Source organism: Myxocyprinus asiaticus, chromosome 11, assembly GCF_019703515.2.
Source record: "Myxocyprinus asiaticus isolate MX2 ecotype Aquarium Trade chromosome 11, UBuf_Myxa_2, whole genome shotgun sequence".
Lineage (NCBI taxonomy): Eukaryota > Metazoa > Chordata > Actinopteri > Cypriniformes > Catostomidae > Myxocyprinus > Myxocyprinus asiaticus.
Genome location: NC_059354.1, coordinates 11,351,433 through 11,377,937, shown reverse-complemented (window position 1 = coordinate 11,377,937; position 26,505 = coordinate 11,351,433). Strand labels below are relative to the sequence as shown.

Sequence of the window (26,505 nt, the reverse complement as noted above, 5' to 3'; positions counted from 1 at the left end):
ATTCGTTTTGTTACTACTTATTCTCTCAGCCACAGTTTCAAGATTTTCTGTAGTATGTTCTCACCTCCTCGTCATTGGGCTGTAAGATGTGATAGAGCCAGGGGATCTCAGCCAGCTTGCCCAATTCCACCTCCACACTCTGCAGTGCACTGGACAGCAGCTCTTCATGTGGAGGATCCAGTTGCTGCAGAGAGACACTCAAAGCTTATATGGAGTGCCCTATCAAAGCCATCCCTGCTAACAAGACAGGCTAAGACCAGAATACATTTCAAGGTTTTGTGCTGGTGGAATAGCCTAGCCAAACTTAGCTGGTTAAACTGGTTGACCAGCATGGTTATTCAGGTTGACTAAGGGAGTCTTGCTGGTTAAACTGGTCAAGAAATCTAAAGAGGGAGACACAGAGGTAAATTGTAGCTCTTGGGGGGTGCTCTTTCATAGCCCAGGAGACTTAGAGAATATTAATTTATCTAAAATGTTTAGCCACAATTTTATTTAGGATAAACGATTAAAAAAAAGAAACAAAATTGGATAATTTTTGTTGACATACAGTAAGAGTGTAGACCTATAAGTTAATGCAAAAAGCATAGGGCAGGCTATTTGGTCTTGACAGAATTTGATGAGTAATGCTTGAGTTCCTTTTGAAATCTGGTTTTGGCATCTTGGCAAAGATGACAAGCAGTTTAAGCACAGTCTGAGATTGTTGATATGATGGTTACCAGCTTGGTATGCATGTTGTTTAAGCAGGGATAGCACCATACATACATACTTACTTTCTTGAAAAGGTGAATGGAAAAGGCTGAATCATTGAATTGAGATCATTTTCACTGCAAACTCACCAATGGCACCCGTCCTACTAGCATAGACTCAGTCTCATTGTGCAGGGCCTTCACGTTGCTGGCCACCTCGATGGCAGTGTTTCTTGTCAGGCTCTGACGAGAACAGATGGCATGGATAATCAGTCATCTCTCAAATCAACAGAGTCATGCACTTTATGTCAATGTGATAGGCATGAGAATTCATCTATGACCAACAGTACCAGAGCTTTAAGCCTGTGTTCAGAATATGAGACTAACTTACATACATAAAATCAAAACTAGAGTTTTGTGTCTTTAAGTCTATGTCTATTAGCTTTGAGGTCAACTATATGCTAGTGTATTAATAAAAGTTGACAAAATGATCTTTTAGTAGATAATCATTTTATTTATTTTTTTAGAGTACAGGATGACTCATCTTGCATTCACAGGGTTATCAATTGTTTGTCCAATTAAATGCTCTCTAGAATGAAAATGTCCCACCTAATACCATGCCATTCCATTGGGTCTTTGTTGGAAGTTGGAAACATGAGGACTATTCACACCAAATAAAAAATTTTGGCACAAAAAACAATGCATCTCTGTTTATTCCTTCTCACTGAGGGCTCTACTTTCTTAACTGCACTAGGTGCAGCGCAACGCGCAAAGACCTAATTTTCGTTAGAGCGCTATTTCTAAAGGCAGTTTTTGTGCCAGCGCAAAGTACAAGTGGCCGTGGGTGGGAGTGTTTGCGCTGTCTGTCGGTGTATGCTTGCAAACTGTGGGTGTATTGTACAATCAAGTGGTAAATTATATTATTTTAATTATATTTTTGTTTAGTTTGAAATGTAATTTGAATTTAGAAATATGTTTGGTATAAGTTTCTCATGTTTAAATAAACAAATGTAATTTTTAAAGTAAAATCGACTGGTAGAGGTGAAGTGCATGGTATACAATCCATGAAGCCGATACAATCACTGTTAAAACTAGCCATGACTTGTGTGTCAGCAGATCTATTTGATTAATAATATGTACATTCTCTATAATTTAACGGAGCCTACATCCAAATCCTGATGAGAACCAGATTTTCCATGCATATAAAAGGAGCGTGTTACTGTCATGGTAATATGCCTGACATTCAACAAAGATGCTGCAGTTACTGCACAAAAGAATGTAAGTCTATATTTGTGTCCTTCTAATTCATTGCATACAGCCCATTTACACTATATAAACAGGATGCAGACAGTGCTGGAGAAGAACCTTGCAAATTAATTGCACTTGATCCAGCCCATTAGCACTTTGCACACGCAATTTTCACCAAACCCACTTGTGCCTAGGCTTAGCTCATGCTTGCGTGAAAATAACAAAACTTAATGGCCATGCTCACTGACTTTGCACATACAGTATGACTTATCGGAGAGTGCTGCGATTAGCACTCTTAAAATAGGGCGCTGAGCCTGAAATTTTGTACTGTGATCTGTCATTGTTTTATTCGGAGGCTATCCTGTTGAAAAGACAGGTAGACCAGCACCAAACCAGCACTTACTATCATAAACCAGTCTAAGCTGGTCTTTTCTGCAGGCTAGGTCAATTTTGAATTGTATGTAGGATGAACAATGAACACAGGTATCCAAACGTTTTTCAGAGAGTGGTGAAAATTTAGCACCAGACTCAAATCTGTTAATAGTTTTGTGTGAAAAACTTCAGTTGCATCAGACTTGGTGTAAAAATTCCTTAAGTGCTGATAGCACTCTCACCTCAGGAAACTTGGGATGTGTTTTGTTGACAGCATGGGAGGAGGCATTGACAGCGTGGGCGAGCTCCTGCTCAAGGAGTTGGCAGTTTTCGGCAGCCTCACAAATCCTGGTAATGAGATCTTCAGTGGCTCGAGCACACATCTGGATGAGCGAGGCCTCCTCCTCTGTGGCCAGATCCACAGACTGCTGAGAATACAGGTGTGGCCTCAGAGGAGGCTTGTCATACTTCAGTTTATCCTCCCAAGACTTCAACGTGTTTTCAAATGCCTTTATTGAAAAACAAAGACAAGACCCCCCAAGAGGTTCCCTTTGAGATGAAAACGAGATGCAAGGCAGAATGTCAGCTTCTGTTTTCCATTCAGTGAAAGTGGATGGTAATTTACACAGTCAAGCACCAAAGAGTACAAAAAAACATCATAAAAAGAAGTCCAAATGACTCGTGCACAATATTACAAGTCGTTTGAAGCCATATAATAGCTTGGTGTGAGGAACAGACCGAAATTTCAAGCCGTCATTCACTGATCTTCCCCTTTGCTAGACCTCTTAAATCTCATTTGTGCTTCTGTTCAATTAAAAATGTGCCTTAAGACACAATGCGCTAGTTTGACATCACGGACACCAAATGCCACTGGTTCTCGCATTTCACATGGCCAATCGAGTCATGGCTAGCTTGAAAACACACAACCGCAAATTCGATTTGAGAGTGACGGCAGAGGGGAAGAATATCAGTGAACACCATCTTAAATTTTGGTCTTTTCATCACACAAAGTTATTGTATGGCTTTAGAAGACTTGGAGCAAATGCCATATAGGTGACTTTTATGGAATTTTGGTACTTTTTGGAGCTTGGCAGTAAAAATTAGGAATTCGTATTTGTTATTAGGATTCCACTTTCCATGTATAGAAACCAGAAGCTCGGGATTCTGCTTCAGATCTTCTTTTGTGTTTGAGAGAAAATAATACTGGATAGGAATGATGAACAATTTTTATTTTGGGATAAACTATTTCTTTAAAGTATTCATGTGGTGATAAATATCGACTGTGTTCTAGAAACACTTACCCGGTCTCTTGTCAGCATCTGAGCACGGTTCTTGTGTTGAATCTTGATGACTCCAGGAGGTTGAATCCAGGCCTCTCCATCCACCTGCACAGGCATGCCTTCATCTCCTAAAATGGTGATCTTCACCGTGCGACACTGGCAGGGTTGAGGTAAGATGGAGATTAGACTTTAAATTAGGTTGGTTGTGATTTAAACTACACACTCCATCACCACGAACCACATACTTTACACATGAGTATCATTCGTGTGATGCGTGGTTACCTGTGCAATACGGTGATGCTGCAGTTTAATCACCCTTGAGACGGCCATTTGCATACTACCAAACACAGCCACCACTTCCAAGATTTTATCATCAAATGAAGGGGCACAAAATATCTGCATAAAAAAAAAAAAAAAGCAAAAACACTGAAAAAATTATTTGTATTCTTTTTGTTGTTTGCACTTTCTTCTCCAATCCCGGCTTAATATGCGGAGACAACTACTAATTAAGCCTTTAGTACAATAGGTTGATTCCCCGAAAAGTTTAAACACTGGCTCTTGTAACATTATACTGTTTAATTAACTCTATAACTTCTCTTCCAGCTTGGAAAATACTTAGTGGAATTGAATTATGTTTTTTGGACTAGGTCCCTTGAATGTCCTGCCCAAGATCACAAGCATCTAAGCATTCTACCCTTATGTAGGGATGGGCATTATCGAGTAATTTTGTATTGGAGTACTCTAATAAACAAAAAACAAGTAATTGATTACCTGTATCAATTCAAATGTAGGCTAAAAATAAAATTGAATGATACAGCGCATCCGGAAAGTATTCACAGCGCTTCACTTTTTCCACATTTTGTTATGTTACAGTCTTATTCCAAAATGGATTAAATTCATTATTTTCCTCAAAATTCTACAAACAATACCCCATAATGACAACGTGAAAGAAGTTTGTTTGAAATCTTTGCAAATTTATTAAAAATAAAAAACGAAAAAAATCACTTGTACATAAGTATTCACAGCCTTTGCCATGACACTCAAAATTGAGCTCAGGTGCATCCTGTTTCCACTGATCATCCTTGAGATGTTTCTACAACTTGATTGGAGTCCACCTGTGATAAATTCAGTTGATTGGACATGATATGGAAAGGCACACACCTGTCTATATAAGGTCCCACAGTTAACAGTGCATGTCAGAGCACAAACCAAGCCATGAAGTCCAAGGAATTGTCTGTAGACCTCCGAGACAGGATTGTATCGAGGCACAGATCTGGGGAAGGGTACAGAACTATTTCTGCAGCATTGAAGGTCCCAATGAGCACAGTGGCCTCCATCATCTGTAAATGGAAGATGTTTGGAACCACCAGGACTCTTCCTAGGGCTGGAAGCCTGGCCAAACTGAGCGATCGGAGGAGAAGGGCCTTAGTCAGGGAGGTGACCAAGAACCCGATGGTCACTCTGACAGAGCTCCAGCATTTCTCTGTGGAGAGAGGAGAACCTTCCAGAAGAACAACCATCTCTGCAGCACTCCACCAATCAGGCCTGTATGGTAGAGTGGCCAGACGGAAGCCACTCTTCAGTAAAAGGCACATGACAGCCCACCTGGAGTTTGCCAAAAGGCACCTGAAGGACTCTCAGACCATGAGAAACAAAGATTGAACTATTTGGCCTGAATGGCAAGCGTCATGTCTGGAGGAAACCAGGCACCGCTCATCACCTGGCCAATACCATCCCTACAGTGAAGCATGGTGGTGGCAGCATCATGCTGTGGGGATGTTTTTCAGCGGCAGGAACTGGGAGACTAGTCAGGATCGAGGGAAAGATGAATGCAGCAATATACAGAGACATCCTTGATGAAAACCTGCTCCAGAGCGCTCTGGACCTCAGCGAAGGTTAATCTTCCAACAGGACAACAACCCTAAGCACACAGCCAAGATAACAAAGGAGTGGCTCCGGGACAACTCTGTGAATGTCCTTGAGTGGCCCAGCCAGAGCCCAGACTTGAACCCGATTGAACATCTCTGGAGAGATCTGAAAATGGCTGTGCTCCGACGCTCCCCATCCAACCTGATGGAGCTTGAGAGGTCCTGCAAAGAAGAATGGGAGAAACTGCCCAAAAATAGGTGTGCCAAGCTTGTAGCATCATACTCAAAAAGACTTGAGGCTGTAATTGGTGCCAAAGGTGCTTCAACAAATTATTGAGCAAAGGCTGTGAATACTTATGTAATTTTTTTTTTTTTTTCGTTTTTATTTTAAATACATTTGCAAAGATTTCAAACAAACTTCTTTCACGTTGTAATTATGGGGTATTGTTTGTAGAATTTTGAGGAGAATAATGAATTTAATCCATTTTAGAATAAGGCTATAACATAACAAAACAAAATGTGGAAAAAGTGAAGCGCTGTGAATACTTTCCGGATCCACTGTACGTGCATGATATTTTTTATTTAGTTTTATTCACAAACGTTAACAATAATGGTTTTAAAATTAGCTAACTTCACCTATGATTATCTTTTAGAAAAAAAAAACAAAAAACTAAACAATTTGCATTAATAAAATGAAGTATTGTATTAATAGTTCAAATAATTTGCACTCACCCGGAGCTTAAATAGAAAACAATTTTGAAAAAATTATACTGACGCCATTTGGGTAATATATAGGGCAAATACATAAACTCTATATCAGAGATGCCCAAACCAGGGCCCACGGGTCAAAGTTGGCCTGTGATGACCTTTTGATTTGGCCCACCTTGCTGTATATGACAAGAGGGGGGGAGACAATAAAAATGGTATTGACACAGCTTTTCATTGCATTAATTTAGCAGATTGCAGAGATTTTTGTTTTTTTGTTTTTTGTATAATGAAATCATAAAGGAGGGGAACCAGGACAACTTTCATATATTAATATAATGCTGTATGAAGAGCCTGAAATTCGGTGCAGGATTGTTGGTATTGCGCACAATTTTAATCATTCCTGCTTGTTCCGCATTCATAATGTGGAAAATTCCCTCACACTTTTATTCACTTTACAGTGCAGCTGCGAATTAGTAAACCAATAGATACAGATGAACAAATCAAATCAATAAACTTGTTTTTGTATCAAACTCTAATTCCAGAAGCTGCACGAGTAAATCCGCTTTGTCTCTCACTTTCTCTCTCTTGTAGCTGACAGCAGCACCTTGAGCACTTGTTGAATTTAGTGAAAGCATGCGCAGCGAGGAAGTGCTTTGTCACATAGTTACTGAACTTAAAATGTTTCAGATGTATAAACATTTCTAAACCTGTTAATTCGACAGTGAGCGACACGATAAAAGTATATTGTTCCCGTTTAGAATCAACAAAGCTGTTAACATTGCAAGCGCGTGATGGTGAACGTCTTTAATATCTTGGCGCTCACTCATTATTCATAATGCAACACATTTGCAAGAGAGGCAGAAATAGCAAAAATGATTTGTGTAATGTACAGCTGCATGGTGAAGAAAGACACTTAAACACCTGTTCCATCTCTCATCTCCATCTCTAGTTCCATCCAGGGTTGGAAATTAATGGAGGCTCTGGGCAAAAAAAATTCCCCTGCAATCTGATATAGTTCCAAATATACCCATCGCGATCTTCATTTACATTTTTGCAAAACATTATTTGTTGTGTGCCGTCCGTTGTGCAGATGTTGCTGAGTCTGTGGCGGATGCTCGCGCCATAAACGAGCACAGACGGACACTTCACTTCTGAGGCTCCACATCAGTTCGGTGTTGTGCTCCCGCACTAAAAATACCAAATGCACAATATACTTAATAATAATATTAACAAAAATAATATCTGGATGTGTTAAATAGCCATGATGTTAAATAAAACATTATTATTGATACAATAATAATTTTACAGAACATTAACCACTTTTGGTGTATGAATCATATCTCTGATGTTCATTGTTATTTTTGCATAATTTAATAGCCATAACATTTGGAAATATGTGAATGAGAAAAAAGTTTTGTTTCAGTAGCAATGCACATTATGCAATGTAGAGATCATGCAATTTTGTAATTATTGAAACATGCCATTTTAAAATGGAATTAATTGTTTCAATGAAAGTATTTGACATAAAAGGATGACAGCATCACAAGGTTGACTTTTGACTTTTGTAAAGGTAAACAATGCCCCCCATATGAGCCGTGTAAAATGAATTTCAGGCCTGGAGTTTGTTATAATGCAACGTTTACTTTCGGCCCACGGCCCTCAGTCAAGTTGGATTTTTGGCCCTTCGTAGGAAAACATTTGGGCACCTCTGTTCTATATAAAGGCGACAATATTTAGAGTTTCTTGTGCCAATGCATATTTTCTTTTTTCACCATAAAAGCAGATCCTCATCCGTTGGTATACATGACTCTTAACAACAACCAAATATATTAATTGAGTAGAATTTAACAGGAATCAAAATATTAGCACATGCCATAAGCACACGCCATCATCTCTCAACATATTGAGGACATATATTTATAGCGTCCCCCAATACACTCAACTGTAATTGTGAGATTTGGCAAGAGATTCAGGAAACAGCATAATTCATTGTTGCCTACGGCCAGCAAAGGAGCACAGAATAGTCAATTTGCGATATTTGAGTAGTGTTTTTAATAGTCGAATAGCTGGTACATAATGAGTACTCGCTAGGGATGCTAATGATGAATTGATAATCGATTAATCTTTGTTAATAATTTGATCAATTAAGCTTATTAATTGTCAATTAATTAATTTCATGACAAATGCGTTCAGTAATCATGCCAGCAGACATTGATAAGGCTGTCTATACAGTCACTCCTTGCTAGAGGGCACTTGCGCGCTGTATTATGTCACGTAATCTCGGCATACAAGGCGACGTACAGATGAAGATGAAGCAGGCCAGAGAATATTTAGCAGAGACAGGCCACTTCTATTAAAATTACTATGAAAAATTGGAATGCTTAACCAAGGAGATCTAGCACCCAACGGTCAATGGATGTAGAAAGGAAATCCTGCCTTACAGGTAAAAGAGTCAATCACCTTTTAGATACAGACATCACCTGTCAATCATCTCGAGAACGCGCATGCGCATTAGCTAAACAAGCCGGGGAAATTTAATTTTTTCGTGTACTATGAGGTCATGAAGCATAATTTATGATACCAGCATTGTCAGATTTTACTGCTGATTTGAAATATGTTCTTTGTATATGTTGGAAATATCCTCCCGGGAACATTCCAAAGATGGCTACCAGTGGACTGACTTACTATAAAGACTTTGATGTTATGCAGGCTACTGTGATTACGCAGCATGTTATGATTTGACTTAATTTCGAATACATTTTTTTCCGAAATATGGTCCGAAATATCCCACGGTCCACAATGTGAAGTTTTAATGAACTCAAATGTATACAGGTAATACAGTATATCTTGTATACAAATTATTACTAACAGTAATTAAATAGTTCACTAATTCCTACTAATACACTAAACTAAGAATATTTTAAGAGGAAAATGCCAATACTTTAATTTCTAAGTGTAATAACTTTAATTATATTTAAAGAATAGGCTACATGCACGTCCGTTTTGCGGTATTAACATTAACGATTAATTGATCGTTAACTTCCATGACGATCGATTATGAAAACGTCTGAAAATTGACATCACTAGTACTCGCTTAGTACATTACTCACTCATATCCCTAGTAACAAAATCTTATAAACATTGTCCAAACGTAATCTCTTTCTGAGTCTGTAGATAGGAAAGAAAACGAGACCATGTGAGCTAAAACAAACCAGCTCCCAAAAGGCCACTTGTTGTGAACAAAGATCTGTGTCACACCAGGTTCAAAAGGTTATTTTACGGTTGACTTGTTCGAAATCTTACTATGGGACACGCCTCTTGCGTAATTATCCATGAAGCCCTATGCAATCACGCCTAACAGGCTGCTCGCCAGTGCACCAGGGAAGCCCGGCCCCTTCCCTGCATAATCAGTAGCACTGGCCCAAAATGGCATCCTACATATCTTACCACTTGTTGTAGGACATTAAGCCAAGTAAAACAAGAGTTGTACTGAAGAAATCAGAAAACGCTTAACCAAGCAATATAAATTTAAAATTAGATCTCAACTTATCAGTTGAAGATAGCTTCTCCCAAGAAGTCTGGTAAGACCAAACTGCCGTCTCGCACTTGTCCTGGAGCGTGTGGATTTTCTATGTCAGCCAGAGATCCACACGTTATGTGTCCAGCGTGTCTGGGCCTAGAGCACGCCCGGGCAGCATTATGGTGCAAACCGGTCTCCTGCACATAGTGCAGCAAACTCTCACCTGGAGTACTGCGCAGGAGAGTGATGTTCATGAAGAATGTGTGTTGTGATCCCTTACAAGGAGGGGACATGACGGCATCCACCGAAGCAATGGACATTGGGCTGCCCAGCTTACTCCATCGGATGAGCTTGGTGAGTCAGTCAGCTTCAAAATGGAGATCAGACCATTCCCGAAAGTCCTACTGGATGATGATTCAGTTTCCATCACTGCTTCAGGAGGGCTGTCAAAAGAGGATGATGGCGATGGTGAGGAGGATCCGTTTGTCTCCCAAGCGGATTCATCTAGATACCTTACAAGGTCGGAGGAACAACCATCAGCAGCAGGGTATGCAACTCTGCATGATGCTTGCCGACGGGCAGTGTTTAGATTGGGTGTCAACTGGCCAACGGCTCTCCCCGCCGCAAAATGCTCAAGACTAGATGGGAGATTCCTCCTCCCCACCACCCTGGTAGCTCATCAAGATACTCCCACCTTTCCAGGACTGCATGGAGGATCTGAAGAAGTATTGGGAGAGACCAATTTCATCTAGAGTCCCGGTGTATGGCTTCTCCTCGCTGGACATGGCAGGTATGGAGGAGAGGGTCAGGTCTCATATGCCACCAATGGAAGCGTCTTTGGTGGGCCATCTTGATCCTCGATAGAGGTCTGCATGGGCCTTAAAATGAAACCCAAACCCAACTCGTACCTGAGACCGTGTGGCCCAACCCTACCCGGCCCAAACAATACCATCAGATTTTAAGCCGAACCCGACCCAAACCCGTAATTGCGTCCTATCTAATTTATACTCCTAGCAAGTACTGTTGCAATAGGCTGTTTTTATGTAAGCATATACTGTAGGAAACATTCATAACAGTATTGAAACAGTAAACATACAGTTTTAACAAGGCACGGCAACCCATTAGTACACTAGAGCAGAAGGGGAAAAAAGCATTGCCTTGCCATTTACTTGCTGAAACTTTACTTGGTGCAGAACAATCCGGAATAATATGAAACATTGCAACAGTCCCCTCTATGCAGCCTGAACTTGTTTAGAATGTTGAATCGTTGTGACAACTGTACTGAAAACAATCCAGACGCAGTGCAAAGAATGAAACAGATCGCAGGTGTCTCTGGATTTTTCCCCTTTTTCTCCCAATTTGGAATGCCCAATTCCCAACGTGCTTTTAAAGTCCTCGTGGTCGCGTAGTGATTCGCCTCAGTCCGGGTGATGGAGGACGAATCCCAGTTGCCTCCGCGTCTGAGACCATCAACCCGCGCATCTTATCACGTGGCTTGTTGAGCGCGTTGCCACAGAGACACAGCGCGTGTGGAGGCTTCACGCATCCACCGCTGCAACCATGCTCAACTCACCACGTGCCCCACCGAGAACGAACCACATTATAGCGACCACGAGGAGGTTAGACTTATACTCCACCACCCGCATTGAGGTGAGTAACCATGCCACCACGAGGACCTACTAAGTAGTAGGAACTGGGCATTCCAAATTGGGAGAAAAGGGGATAAAATAAAAAAAATAATTAATTACAAACCCGAACCCGACCCGAAGTCTTATTTGAAAAACTGACCCGAACCCAGCCTGAAACCCATTGGGTTCTCGGGTCCCTCTAATCCTTGATCGCCGTTCGGTTTATCCACAAAATAAAAAAAAGATAATTTAAGTAGTACCGACAGAGGAAACACAAAGTTATTCAGCTGGTACTTTCGCATTCCCAAGAGGGGGGGAGGTATCCGTCCTATCTTTGACCTCAGATTTTTAAATAAATACCTGAGGAAATACAGATTCAGAATGCTGACACACAAATCCATGCTTCATTCTGTACAGAGGGAAGATTGGTTAACCTCAATCGATCTAAATAATGCATATTTTGACCTCCAGATTCATCCCCAACACAGACAATTTCTGAGGTTTGCATTCGAAGACATGACTTACGAGTTCAAAGTTCTTCCGTCAGCCCTAACACCGTTAAGACAACAAGGCATGAGAATTCTATCTTGATTATTGGTTAATTTGTGCCAGGTCAAGAGAAATGGCAGAAGTGCATACGATGACCGTATTGGCACATTTGAATGCTCTGGGATTCGTGGTGAAACAGAGGAAGAGCTCGTTAACAATTGATTGTGTTCCTGGGGTTAAATCTAAACTTTGTAACTTATCGGACATCCCTGTCTGAACAGAGAAGAATAAATCTGTGGAACAGTGAGGATCAGTTTCGTCTGGGAAAAATAGACTCTTTTCACCTGTGTCTAAAACTGCTAGGTCTTATGGCATCTGTTATAGCAATAGTGCATTGGGACTGTTGTTTATGAGGGATTTTCAGAGATGGGTGACTTCTCTGAAATTGAATCCCTCCAGACATCTACGCACGAGGGTGCGTGTATCAGCCCAGTGACTCTGGGCGTCTGGTGAGACAGGAACCTTCTGAAGGAGGGGATGACAATGGGCATGATATCAGACCGCAAAGTTGTCACTACCAACGCATCCTCCCATGGCTGGGGAGCAGTCATGGAGGGACGTCTTGTGAATGGAATATGGGGGAGGACGGTCAGACTGATGCATATAAACTGTCTGGAGCTCATCAAGGTGTCCTTGGCACTCAGACATTTCCTCACTCAAATACGAGGCTGTCATGTGTTGATCAGATTAGACAACATGACAGTTGTTGCATATATAAACAGGCAGGGAGACACTCACTCGAGGCATCTACATGCCCTGGCAAGAAAATTGTTGTTATGGAGCAAGAAACACCTGCTATCTATCAGAGCGATACACGTTCAAGGCCTGTTGAATATCGGGCCGGATCTGTTGTCAAGGGGAAACCCTCAACCAGGAGAATGGAGGCTCTACCAAGACATGGTACAGCAGATATGGGACAGATATGGCCAGGCGGCCGTACATCTGTTCGCCTCAAGGGAAAATGCGCATTGTCCACTGTTCTTCTTACTGAAGGAACAGGATGCTCCATTAGGTGTAGATTCACTGGTGCATCCCTGGCCAAAGACTCTGCTGTATGCTTTTCCACCAGTCAGTCTTATCCTCTCCACTCAAGGGGATGGTACTTTTAATTGCTCTGTTATGACCAGGGAGGCCATGGACAGCAGAAATAATTCAGCTGCTATATTCAAACCCATGACGCCTTCCTCAGTGCAGAGACCTCCTCTATCTCGCGAGAGGGATGATCTTCCACCCACATCCACAGAGGTGGAATCTCTGGGTTTGGCCTGTGAGAGGAGAGCAGGATCCACTAGGTCTCTGTACGAGATAAAGTGGAGGAGATTTGAGGTATGGTGCCAGGAGAAACAAATAGTGCCATTTCTTTCCTTAGTACCAGACATTCTCACTTTTCTTCAAGAGATGCTGGATGAGGGGAAGGCATTCTCTACTATCAAGGTCTACCTGGCAGCTATTTCATCTTGCCATGTAGGGTTTAATGACAAGTCAGTAGATACACATCATATCATATGCATATTAATGATTGGTGTGCGCCTTCTTCGTTAAATTCATGTTACCATCATGGGATTTATCTTTGGTTTTAGAAGCATTCGGGGAAGCTCCATTTGAACCATTGAAGGAAGCAGATATAAATATTGTCTCATATAAGCAAGTCATATAAGAAGTTTTATTGCTTGCTCTGACCACTGTGAAGCGTATCGGTGAGTTGCATGCATTTTCAATTAACCCTGCATGTATCAGGTTCACATAAAATTTCTCCAAGGTCACTTTACACCCAAGGTTCCCAAGGTGATTAAACCTGGCTATTCATATACAGAAACAGAAATTCAAGCATTCTACCCTCCTCCATTTGGATCATCAAACAAAGACAACTTGCATCACTTATGTCCGGTGAGGGCATTGCAAATAAACTCAGCAAAAAAAGAAACATCCCTTTTTCAGGACACTGTATTTTAAAGATCATTTTGTAAAACTCCAAATAACTTTACAGATCTTTATTGTAAAGAGTTTAAACACTGTTTTCCATGCTTGTTCAATGAACCATAAACAATTAATGAACATGCACCTGTGGAACGGTCGTTAAGACACTAACAGCTTACAGACGGTAGGCAATTAAGGCCACAGTTATAAAACTTAGGACACTAAAGAGACCTTTTTACAGACTCTGAAAAACAAAAAGAAAGATACCCAGGGTCCCTGCTCATCTGCGTGAACGTGCCTTAGGCATGCTGCATGGAGGCATGAGGACTTCAGATGTGGCCAGGGCAATAAATTGCAATGTCCGTACTGTAAGATGCCTAAGACAGTGCTACAGGGAGACAGGAAGGACAGCTGATCATCCTTGCAGTGGCAAACCACGTGTAACAACACCTGCACAAGATTGGTACATCCTAATATCACACCTGCGGGACAGGTACAGAATGGCAACAACAACTGCCCAAGTTACACCAGGAATACACAATCCCTCCATCAGTACTCAGACTGTCCGCAATAGGCTGAGAGAGGCTGGACTGAGGGCTTGTAGGCCTGTTGTAAGGCAGGTCCTTACCAGACTTAACCCGCAACAACGTCGCCTATGGGCACAAACTCACCTTCGCTGGACCAGACAGGACTGGCAAAAAGTGCTCTTCACTGACAAGTTGCGGTTTTGTCTCACCAGGGGTGATGGTCGGATTTACACATATTAAGTCTGCTGAAAAATAAAAGCAGTTGAAAGTGAGAGGATGTTTATATCTGAATAAGACGCAGAGCTTAAGATGATCTGAAAATCTCTTTGTGTGCTTCGCAAATCCGGTGAGGTGTAAGGCACTATCGAAACAACGACTCTCTCACTGGATAGTGGAAGCCATTAGGTTGGCTTATTCAGTGAAGGGACACTTGTTATCAGGAAGCCTGAGAGCCCATTCTACAAGGGGAGTGGCTGCTTCTTGGGCTTTATTCAAGGGAATCTCCATAGAGGATGTATGCGTGGCAGCTGATTGGGCTTTCCCGCACACATTCGTGAGGTTCTATAAGTTGGATATCACAAGATCCGCTTTAACACAGGCAGTGCTGGAGGCACAGTCTTAAAAAAAAGAAGAGGGATGGATAGACCCTAATTATTCAAGGTGCCCTGATGGTAGGCCTGTTCTGATGACTGAATAAATGGCTATTATCTATATCCCATAGTGAGATGTCAAAGAGAACTTTGGGTTACGGTTGTAACCTCGGTTCTCTGAGGGAGATGAGTGAGACATCTCACCAGAGGGCCCATTATTCATCCGCTCGGAAGAGCTGTAACATACGCCATTTTGGGCCAGTGCTACTGATTATATAGGGAAGGGGCGGGGCTTCCCTGATGCACTGACCAGCAGCCTGTTAGGCGTGACTGCATTGGGCTTCATGGATGACCACGCAAGAGGTGTGTCCCATAGGGAGATGTCTCACTCATCTCCCTCAGAAAACCGAGGTTACAACTGTAACCCAAAGTTTTGTCCTGAGCCAGCTGCATTTAAAGCAATATTAGTCAACACAGGGCCTACTCTTCTTCAAACTCTTATTTACTCTTTGTTAAACAACAACTTTTTGATATGATATTTCAACTTTTTAGATGAAGTGTGTCATTTCTGTGCCACTAGTATCTTTAAACAGAACTGCAAAACAATTATGGTTTTCAAGAAGTTTTCCTGTACAAACAGACAGAACAGCCTAAAACTTGCACTATTGGTTGAGCTAATGTTAATGGTTAATGTTGGGCTGGTCAGGATGCTGAAACAGTAATGTTTTGATACTGTCACAGAGCAACAGTGTTTACACTTTCCAAGAAATCAAACAACAAATGGCTTACCATTAGTTGTCTATATGTTGTACATTGAACTGGGACAGGAGAAAGTATTTTAACTGAAAATGAAACTGAAAATTTAACTGAAAATGACAAATTTCAGGTTTAACAGACTTCAAAGGGGGCTGAACAGCTCAGAAACAGGGTGAGAAATGCCATGTCCTGACTCCCAGAATCATCAGACAGACTTACATCATCCTCTTTGGTACCGCCCCAGAAGTTCGTTCCCCCGGCGTAGCTGGGGATGTTGAGCACAGCAATTCCCTGGAGACTGGGGAGTGGGATGTACTGCCCATCACACTGCAGATTCAATCATAAAACCATAAATCATGAGCAAGGCCTGCGGTCATCAGCCAACAAAACCACTTGACCCCTAGCATTTCAAAATAATAGATAAGAGGCCCAGTTCCAGCAGCTTTTATCTATAAGTCAATAGACAAACTAGCAATGCGTTTTGGCACATTCCATAAATAGGGTACAAACTGTCCAATTACATATTGTAAAGCAATAAAACACAAATACCCACTTTTTCAGAGTGAGAACTATAGGATATGTTAGATATATGGTAACACTTTACAATAAGGTTGCATTTGTTAACATTAGTTTACAACAGTGAATAATTTACAGCATTTATTAAACATGGTTTTTGTTCATTTTTACATGGTAACACTTTACATTAAGATTGTATCTGTTAACATTAGTTAACTACATTAGTTAACATGAACTGAGAATGAACATGTAACGTTTGCAAGAAGGAGTCGAGAGAAAGAGGATCTAAGTGCAGGCTTATTTAATAAAAACTCAGGAAAATAAACACAGGAAACTAAAACATGAAAACAGAACAAACCATAACATTCTTGAAGGGTAACAACTGACAAAGAACACAAGAAAACCAAGATATTAAATACACAAAGGGCAGATGAGGAAACAAGGAACACCTGGGAATAATCATTACAAGGACCAATGAAACAAAGACAAGAACTTCAAAACCCATAATCAAAACACAAGACAGGTAGGGAACAATAAACATACAGAGGTTATGGCAGCTGTGGACCCAGAGGTCAGAGCTGCTGGGGATTCAGAGGGATCATATGCATATTTATGAAAGGTGTGCGCTGTCTTCGGTGGGTCGTTAAACCCATGTTACCATCGTGGGATTTGTCTTTGGTTTTATAAGCATTCGGGGAAGCTCCATTTGAACCATTGGAGGAAGCAGATATGAATATTGTCTCATACAAGACAAGTCATAAGAAGTTTTATTGCTTGCTCTGACCACTATGAAGCGTGTCGGTGAGTTGCATGCATTTTCAGTTAACCCTGCATGTATCAGGAAAATAAACAGGAAACTAAAACATGAAAACAGAACAAACCGTTACATCCATGAAGGGTAACGACTGACAAAGAACACAGGAAAACCAAGGGATCAAATACACAAGGGGCAAACGAGGAAACAAGGAACACCTAGGACTAATAATCACAAGAACCAATGAAACAAAGACAATGACAAGAACTACAAAACCCATAATCAAAACACAAGATTGGCAGGGAACAATAAACATACATGGTGTCCCCTAGTGGACTCAGAGTTCAGAGCAGCTGGGTACTCAGGCAGCAGGGAGCAAGGCAGCAAGGCAGCAGGGAACTCAGATGGCTCAGAGGCCAGAGCCATGGAAGACTCGAGGGGCAGAGCCATGGAAGACTCGAGGGGCAGAGCCATGGAAGACTCGAGGGGCACCAGGGGCTGGACAGGCTTGTCGACAGACTCAGGGAATGGAACCAAGTAAATGTCTGCAGGGAACAGGGCAGGCTCGTCGACAGCCTCAGGGAACTGGACAGGCTCGTCGACAGCCTCAGGGAATGGGACTGAGTAAATGTCTGCAGGGAACAGAACTGGCTCGTCGACAGCCTCTGTGGTCAGGAGCGCTGGCAGTGACAGGGGAACGAACTCCGTGGCCGTGAGCACTGGCGGTGGTAGTGAAAGGGGGACGACCTCCGTGGCCGTGAGCACTGGCAGTGACAGGGGGACGACCTCCGTGGCCGTGGGCACTGGCAGTGACAGGGGGATGTCCTCCGTAGCCGTGGGCACTGACAGTGACAGGGGGACGACCTCCGTGGGCACTGACAGTGACAGAGGGATGACCTCCGTGGGCACTGGCAGTGAGAGGGGGACAACCTCCGTGGGCACTGGCAGTGAGAGTGGGATGACCTCCATGGGCACTGGCAGTGACAGGAGGACGACCTCTGTGGGCGTGAGCACAGGCAGTGACAGGGGAGCAGGAGCCCTTCTCCTCCTCTTCCGGATGGCCAGGAGCACTGCTGTGGGAATGGCCTCCATGGCTGAGGACACTGGTAGTGGGATGGACGAGGCTTCAGGCGCTGGCTCTGGGATGGTCGAGGCTTCAGGTGCTTGCTCTGGGATGGTCGAGGCTTCAGGCGAGAGATTACGGTCATACCCCACAGTGTAAAGAGAAAATGTGAGCCTCAACGCATAATCAATGAATTCCATCAGGAAAAGTTCACATCTTCCTCCAGGCAGACAGGATTTCACATGCTCATTGAGCTCAAATCGATAACAGTCTTTTAACGCAATGTCTCCCCAATTGAAAATCTGGGCGAGACTGCAGAAATGCTCAGTATACTGCTCGATAGTATCATCACCTTGTTTGAGAGACAGTAATTGCCGCTAGATCCATAGTGATGGTCAGTTGTTCTGTATGGTTTGCAGGAAGGAGTTGAGAGAAAGAGGATCTAAATGCAGGCTTATTTAATAAAAACTCAGGAAAATAAACACAGGAAACTAAAACATGAAAACAGAATAAACCATTACATCCATGAAGGGTAACAACTGACAAAGAACACAGGAAAACCAAGGGATTAAATACACAAGGGGCAAACGAGGAAACAAGGAATACCTGGGACTAATAATCACAAGAACCAATGAAACAAAGACAATGACTAGAACTACAAAACCCATAATCAAAACACAAGACAGGCAGGGAACAATAAACATATATCCCTTAGTCCCTTAGCGCCCCCTAGTGGTCACCAGGGTAATCGTGACAGAACAACACTTTTATAGCACATAATCTTCTTAGTTAATGTTAATTTCTAAAATGTTTACATTTCAAACATTTTTAAAGTTGTACAAGTTTTAAACAATGGAAAGTTTCTGCCAACCATGACACAAGCCCGGATCAGTCTGATTCTTAAAAAGGACAAAGACCAAGCGAGTGTAAGAGTTACCGTCCAATTTCCCTGATCCAGCTCGATGTAAAAAATATTGTCAAAAATGTTGGCTAACCAATTAAGTAGTTATGACATCTCTTATACATATAGAACAGGTGGAGTTTATTCGGGGCCGCAGCTCTTCTGATAACATTAGGCGTTTCATCAATATCATGTGGTCAGTGGCGAATGATCAGACTCCGGTCGCTGCCATCTCACTTGATGCCGAAAAGGCATTTGATATGGTAAAATGGGATTATCTTTTTAAGATTTTGGAAATATAAGGGTTCGGGAATCCTTTTATTGGATGGATTAAGTTATAGACACCTGGTAGCGGCGGTACAAACAAATGGATTAATTTCAGATTATTTTACTCAGGATAGGGGCACCCGGCAGGGTTGTCCTCTTTCCCCATTATTGTCCTGGAACCATTAGCAGCCACGATAAGTAAGGAAGATGATTTTCCAGGGGTGGTGGCTGGAGGTATGGTGCATAAGCTTTTGCTTTACGCAGATTATATTTTATTATTCATCTCCGACCCTACTAGATCTATGCCTTTCTTCCACAGAATTATTCATTCCTTTTCTAAGTTCTCGGGATACAGAGTTAATTGGTCTAAATCCGAAGCTTTGGCTCTGACAGTGTACTGCACGGTAACGGCTTTTCAGCAAAGCGCCTTTCAGTGGCCCAGACAGTGCATTTTATTCCCAGCAAATTATTGTGATTTAGTTAAGAGTTAATTTTGACCCTTTTATAAAAAGGTTTTCGAGCGATGTGGGCAGGTGGGCTTCATTACATTTATCTATGATTGGGAAGGTTAATGTTATTAAAATGAATTGTATTCCAAAATTCAACTACCTGCTACAGTCTCTCCCTATAGATGTCCCACTCTTTTATTTCAAGCAATTTGATAGCATAGCGAAGTCCTTCATTTGGAATGGTAAAATACCCAGATTACATTTCAGTAAATTACATAGGCCGATTGACAAAGGTGGGCTAGGCCTACCCAAGATTTTGTTTTATTATTGTGCATTCGGTCTCAGACATTTGGCTCACTGGTCGCTTCCACCTGAGAGAGCCGCTCCCTGGTTTTGTATTGAACAGGAAGTTCTTGCCCCTATTTTGCCATTGCAAAGCCTTTCTGTCAAACTAACCGGAGAAGTTAAATTACACTCGTTATCTCGCATTTGCACTTGGTATGGACAAAAGTGTCCAGAGTGTTTAATACTGACATTTATTTAAATGTTGCCTCGAGCACATGGCTGAACCCAAAATTATGTATTAATAAGTCCCCTTTCTGCTGGTCAGAGTGGATTGTGAGGGGGGTTACTACACTCGGTATCCTATATGAGAGTGGAGTGTTGAGATCCTTTGAAAATTTGGTTCAACATTTTGCGATTCCCAGTCTGTTAGGTATTTACAGCTACACCCCCCTAAAGCCGACACTCTGGGAGTGGTGATTACTGCTTTTGGAAAAGGTCATAAGGCATCAGTGTATTACTCCCTGCTAATTCAGAGTCTGGGGGATGGAGCTTTAACTTCTATCAAAAGATTATGGGAGAAAGATTTAAACTTGGTATTAGAGGAGGGAGTGTGGACTAGGATTCTAAAAAAGGTCAAGTCTGCATCTAGAAAAGCAAGGGTGCGCATTATGCAATTCAAGATTTTACATCGTTTATTTCATTTTGCCCCAGACTCTGTATTTTAGGTGGGGCAGTCATCAATAAAGAGAATAAATGCAAGAAAAATAGTTTTAAGGGGATGGATGTCGGCTGGAGCGCCCCCATTTCAGGAGTGGTGCTCGGAGATGGGGAGGGTGGTGGATTTTGAAGAAGGGTCATCTAGAACAGTGTTTCTCAACTGGTGGGTCGCAACCCAAAAGTGGGTTGCAGGTCTATCTGGACTGAGTCGCGGACAGCAGGGAAAGAACAATGTCATGGTTCTCCCATTGAAGATATTTCAGCGGCCGCCCAAGTGATGGCCTATTTAGGACTGCCGAGGCAGATTTAATGATAATCTCGCAATCAGCTAAAGGCTTCTCATCTGCACTTTCACACGAGTGTAATGGAACCAGCTCACGATCACGATCTACTCTTCTCTCTGGCGCGCGTGTGCAACAACCGGGCTTCCCTCGATATTGCGGAGCACAGACCTAAATACTGATGTGACCGATTTCAATTCTAGTGAGACTTTTCTAGTTTAAAGCATTACAGAGGAAGTCAAGTCAAACCTCTCAAACAGTAGGCAGCCCTGACATGCCAAACAGCACTGAGGAGGAAATGGGGCAAATATATGGCATTTTTGGAGGGCTTTCGGGGAAGGGCAGTGGAGAGAGAGGTGTAGTTGTTAATGTGTGTGGTTATTATATATATATATATATATATATATATATATATATATATATATATATATATATATATCTGTGTGTGTGTGTGTGTGTGTGTGTGTGTGTCTATAATCATGTGTGACCACTGGGATGTTGTTGAGGGTCAGGGTGGGGTTGGGGATTGGGAGGGGTAATAGTGGGGGTTCAATTTTGATTCTGTTTATATATGTTTTGCTTTTCTTTGTTTAATATATGAATCAATAAAAAATGTTTATCACAAAAAGTTGTACAAGTTAACATTAGTTAACGCATTATAAACTAACATGAACAACAGTACATTTTAATAGTATATTTATTTAGGGGTTTTCAAACTTTTTGGTGCCAAGGACACCCAAATTTAATGATCCCCTTGCGAGGGACCTCTTCTGTGATAAAACTAGTAAACATGATATTATGAAGAACTTTTGTTTGCAAAATTAAATAATTGGCTTTTATATTTTCATTTTACTAAAGCAAAAATATATACATTTTTTTTAATATTAACTGGAAAATAATTACTTTTTGTTGAGTTGACAGTGTATTTTTCTTATGCTGGAGTAATGTTAGATGTATAAACCCAAAGAGAAATATATATACAGTATATATTATTGTAAAATCATAATATTAAATTATTTATTTTAATTGCGCTATACAAATAAATGAGCAAAAGTATACAACAAATATTGTTTCAAACAGCTTTACAGAGAATAGTGAATTACAACCCTTATTTCTTACAAATAAGATTTATTATCACAACATATGAAACTATATACCATTTGATTTTGATTTCTTGCTATGGCTGCCAATACAATAAAATTTATTGTGATTAATAACTTCAGAATAAAACAGTAATAATGTCAAATAATGTCAACATTTGTACAAATGTTTTCTCTGAAATTGTTTGTGAACCCCCTAGCATCCCCTTGCGGCCACCTTAATAAACACTTTACAATAACGCTGTATTTGTTAACATTAATTTTGACATTTGTTAACATGAATAACAATGAACAAAACATTTGCAGCATTTATTTGTCTTGAATAATGTTAATTTCAACCTTTGCTAATATATTTTTTTAATTAAAAGTTGTTTATGTTAACATGGGATTATGAACTAACATGAAAATGACAATTTGTGTTTTTATCAATTTACATTAACCAAGATTAATAAATGATGATACCTAATCCGTTAATGTTAACAAGTTGAATGTTATTGTAAAGTGTTACCCTATTATCTAACATAAAATTAACATACAATAAAAAAAAAATATTTTAAACGCATCAGATCAAATGTCTGTACTCCCTTAAAAATTGTACATTGCTTGTACTATCTTAGAGTCTAGACTAATTAAAATCATACACCAGTGTCATGAACTTCATATAACACATTTGTTAATTCAGTACATCTGGTGATTGTAAAAAGTGAACTCATTGTGGTAAAATAATTTGTAAAAATTAATTTTTTTTGATTACCAAAACAAATTTTTGTTTCCCATCAATTTATTTTTAAGTTTCAATCACTGTTTTGTATCCTATTAGTGGAAAGTGCCTTTAATTAACTATGTCGACATTGACGACTCACCTCTAACTGAACTTTCTGCTCTAAGTTCTTATAGGTCCGTTGCAGAAGCTCTTTGGTTCCCAAAACTCCATACCACATCATGTTCTTAGTGCGACTTCTGGATGATTAAAGAAATGTTAGTCAACCAGTTCAATGTTAATGGCACACTGTTGACAGCACTCACATATGGAAGACCTGAAACTACAGTACCTGCACTTCTCTGGGTGCTCCTCGCGCTTGTTGTTGAACTCCAATGAGATCTTTGCATCTAACCCGATCCCAAAGTAGTTATTCATCACACACTTCTCCAAATAGCCCTCTCTGTTAGAGAAAAGACTTGTGTGAGTTTTGTGAACACCTTCAAAGATGAGCTTTAAGAAGAAATAAATCAAACAGAAGCTCTTACAATGAGTCCAGGTCAGGATCTATGAAGGGTGTGGCACCAAACGGATCTATGTTGGCAAGCAGCATCTTACTGATAATGGAGCTTCCAGCTATAGAGGCAGCAAGACCTGCCCGCAGCCCTGAACACCAGTCAAAGGATGAATGTGATATTTCGGGACACTCAAACCAAGATCAGCAAACCAAATTTAAACACCTCATGGAATCAAAACGTTTTGTGGCTTTTAATCTATCTTTGTCAGTTTTGGCACCATCAATTTGCTAGTGTACTTCTTAAAGATAACAACAAAAACTTTCAGCAGATATATGCATTTAAAACCTAAGTTTCAGCACAAAATACATCAGCACAAAAAAGAAAACTGCACTCACGAGCCATTTCATGAGGTCTTTTACATGTTGTGGCTCATGTTTAAGTTTTCTGTGTTTCTGTTGTTTCAGTGGTCACAAATGGGTTAATGTCATGTGGTCATACCGGGACAGATGATGCGTGTGTTGAGGACAGGCAGGTTCTCTTTGCTTGTGGTGAAGGGAGTGATGGAGAAGGAGCCACAGGATTGTGTGCTGCGACTGATACGTCTCTCAGGTGGTGAGCATGGTGACTTGGCCACTGCAGACGCAGAAACAACAAAACAAGATATCATATGAGGAACACACTCATTCATCACAGCAATATCTCTCCATTAGCTTCAAAATATAATTCTGTGGAGCACATGTAATTTACTCATTTTATTTTTCTGTGGCTTTTATTATATTTAGCCTACTTAGTACAACATTTTTAATTTGGGAATATTAATTAAACAAAACATTCATACCAAAATAACAAGCCATCAAAAACTGAACAGAGACCTTTTTTTGGAACGCAGATGTAAACGTTTCCAGGGTAAACTTCGACAGCGGTGAATGGGAGTGAATGGGAGATCACAGTAAATATTTTTTTCACTTACCTATTTGCTCCAAGACCAAAAGAAAAAATCCACTATTACATTAGAATTTCTTTCCAGAAGAGGACAAAAATAGAGAGCGGTGGATTAAGCAAGTCAGATGGGAGAAGATGCCAAATTTACTGTCTCTCCCTCAGGCAGCTGTAATAGCAACCCCCTCGCAGCTGTGGTAATTCTTTTTTTAAAACTAATTTTTAGGGTAATATAACAATAAGCATAATGTTATAAACTTACACTTAATAATTAAAAAAATTTACAATATAAAAGTTTGTTAGATTTACACATTATTGCAGTCTGTGAAAAAGGTCTATTAACACAGTAAGTAATAAATAAAAAAAAACTGTACTTATAATTACAGGCCTGTTTCAGTCAAAGTCTGACACAGCATCGAATCAGTATTACATTTATATGAGTGTGTGGCAGGGTGGAGGGCGGGGCCGGGTCGTGATCCCTCACAACCGGCCCCTAATTAGGCTGATTAAGCCTGAGAGGGATAAGGCCGACTGGAGATGGCAGCGCAAGAGAGAGAGTGAGTTACGGACAGCTGTCCGACACCTGTGTGTGTTTGTCTCTTTTGGTTTAAGTTTATCATTAAACCTTTATATATATTGTCAAGCCGGTTCTCTCCTCCTCCTTTTCATTTACGCCGTTACAGAGTGTTTCTCACAAAACAAGAAAATGTCCTGGTCCTTTTTAATCCCAAATTAATATAAAGAATATTAAATTATATTTTGAATAAAGAAAATGAAGCTTATATTTAAGTCCATTAAGAAGATTTTCAGGACACTAAAGCACATTTTATCTCTCAAATTTAATTACCATTATGCATCCAGATGTTTTACTTTTACTATTTCTATTGTTTTCAGTGATGATTCTCATTGTTGTAAAGGAGTAATTTTTTTACTGTATTACAGTAAAAAAAAGATGCTGTTGTACAATTATTAAAAACATTAAAATCAGTGAAAATGAAACGCAGTACGAAGGGCATACTACTATGATGTTTGTTTACAATTTATATAAATAAAAAAAAAATTGACATTGCGGTTATATTTGGGGGGTTAAAATGTGGATAACTGTCATCAAAATAATGTCACAATGTAATATATCTTAATGGTCCTAAAATAGGCTTTATTTCCAATATGCTAAATATAATTTCTTATTTGCTGAGTACATTATTTTGGAGTAAAACAGAACCAGGACGTTTTCTTTAAAGGTTTCACAAGAATCACATATGTTGTGTTATAATCAGCGGAGACTTGAAAACAATAGAGCAATTCTTCTTCTTTTGCTGCTCCTGTTAGGGGTCGCCACAGCAGACCATCCGTGATCCACATATTTGACATGGCACAGGTTTACACCGGATGCCCTTCCTGACGCAACCCCCAGTGGCTGGGGGACTCTCACTCACACCTACAGGTCAATTTAGAGTTTCCAGTTCACTTAACATGCATGTTTTTGGACTTGTGGGGGAAACCGGAGCACCCAGAGGAAACTCACGCGAACACAGGGAGAACATGCAAACTCCACACAGAAAGGCCCAGTTGAGTCGGGACTCGAACCTGCTGTGAGGCGACAGTGCTCACCGCTGAGCTACCGTGAGCAATAGAGCAAGTACCCCTTACTAATTTTTTTTTGGGGGGGGATTTTTCCCCTTTTTCTCCCAATTCCCAGTGCGCTCTAAGTCCTCGTGGTCACATAGTGATTCGCCTCAGTCCGGGTGGCAGAGGACGAATCCCAGTTGCCTCTGCATCTGAGACAGTCAATCCACGCATCTTATCACGTGGCTTGTTGAGCGAGTTGCCACGGAGACATAGCGTGTGTGGAGGCTTCACGCCATCCACCGCGGCAACCATGCTCAATTCACCACACGCCCCACCGAGAACAAACCACATTATAGCGACCACGAGGAGGTTACCCCATGTGACTCTACCCTCCCTAACAACCGGGCCAGTTTGGCTGCTTAGGAGACCTGGCTGGAGTCACTCAGCACGCCCTGGGATTCGAACTAGCAAACTAGCGAACTCCAGGGGTGGTAGCCAGCGTATTTTACCACTGAGCTACCCAGGCCCCACCCCTTACTAATTCTTGATTAGGGAACAAAACATGTCCTACATACAAAAGTCATCTTTATGTTAAAAAAAATCAAGAAATTAATAATAATAAAAAATAATGAAAAAGTTCAATCTTAAGGAAATGTGTATACTTGGGGCATTTATTACTTATATTTTTAAATAATTTCATTAGAATTTTCTTTAAATGCATGCTCTATACTAGGAAACACATGTAACTTAATCTGTCCTAAGCAAGAGGTCACAATGTTAAACTGCCAAACAAAGTG

At 40.9% G+C, this 26,505-nt stretch overlaps 1 protein-coding gene across 5 annotated transcripts in view; it reads right to left on the bottom strand.

The window, feature by feature from the left end:
* Window positions 1-26,505, bottom strand: part of LOC127448554 (diacylglycerol kinase eta-like) — a 145,624-nt gene that overhangs the window by 11,138 nt on the left and 107,981 nt on the right. For all 5 annotated transcript variants that reach the window (XM_051711186.1, XM_051711185.1, XM_051711188.1 and 2 more), the window contains 10 exons: window positions 23,699-23,833; window positions 23,231-23,348; window positions 23,035-23,145; window positions 22,846-22,942; window positions 15,869-15,976; window positions 3,869-3,982; window positions 3,608-3,742; window positions 2,549-2,815; window positions 837-929; window positions 65-184 (listed from right to left, as the gene is read on the bottom strand). In XM_051711186.1, the coding sequence (XP_051567146.1) occupies window positions 65-184; window positions 837-929; window positions 2,549-2,815; window positions 3,608-3,742; window positions 3,869-3,982; window positions 15,869-15,976; window positions 22,846-22,942; window positions 23,035-23,145; window positions 23,231-23,348; window positions 23,699-23,833 (1,298 nt within the window). The remainder of the gene's footprint in view (window positions 1-64; window positions 185-836; window positions 930-2,548; window positions 2,816-3,607; window positions 3,743-3,868; window positions 3,983-15,868; window positions 15,977-22,845; window positions 22,943-23,034; window positions 23,146-23,230; window positions 23,349-23,698; window positions 23,834-26,505) is intronic.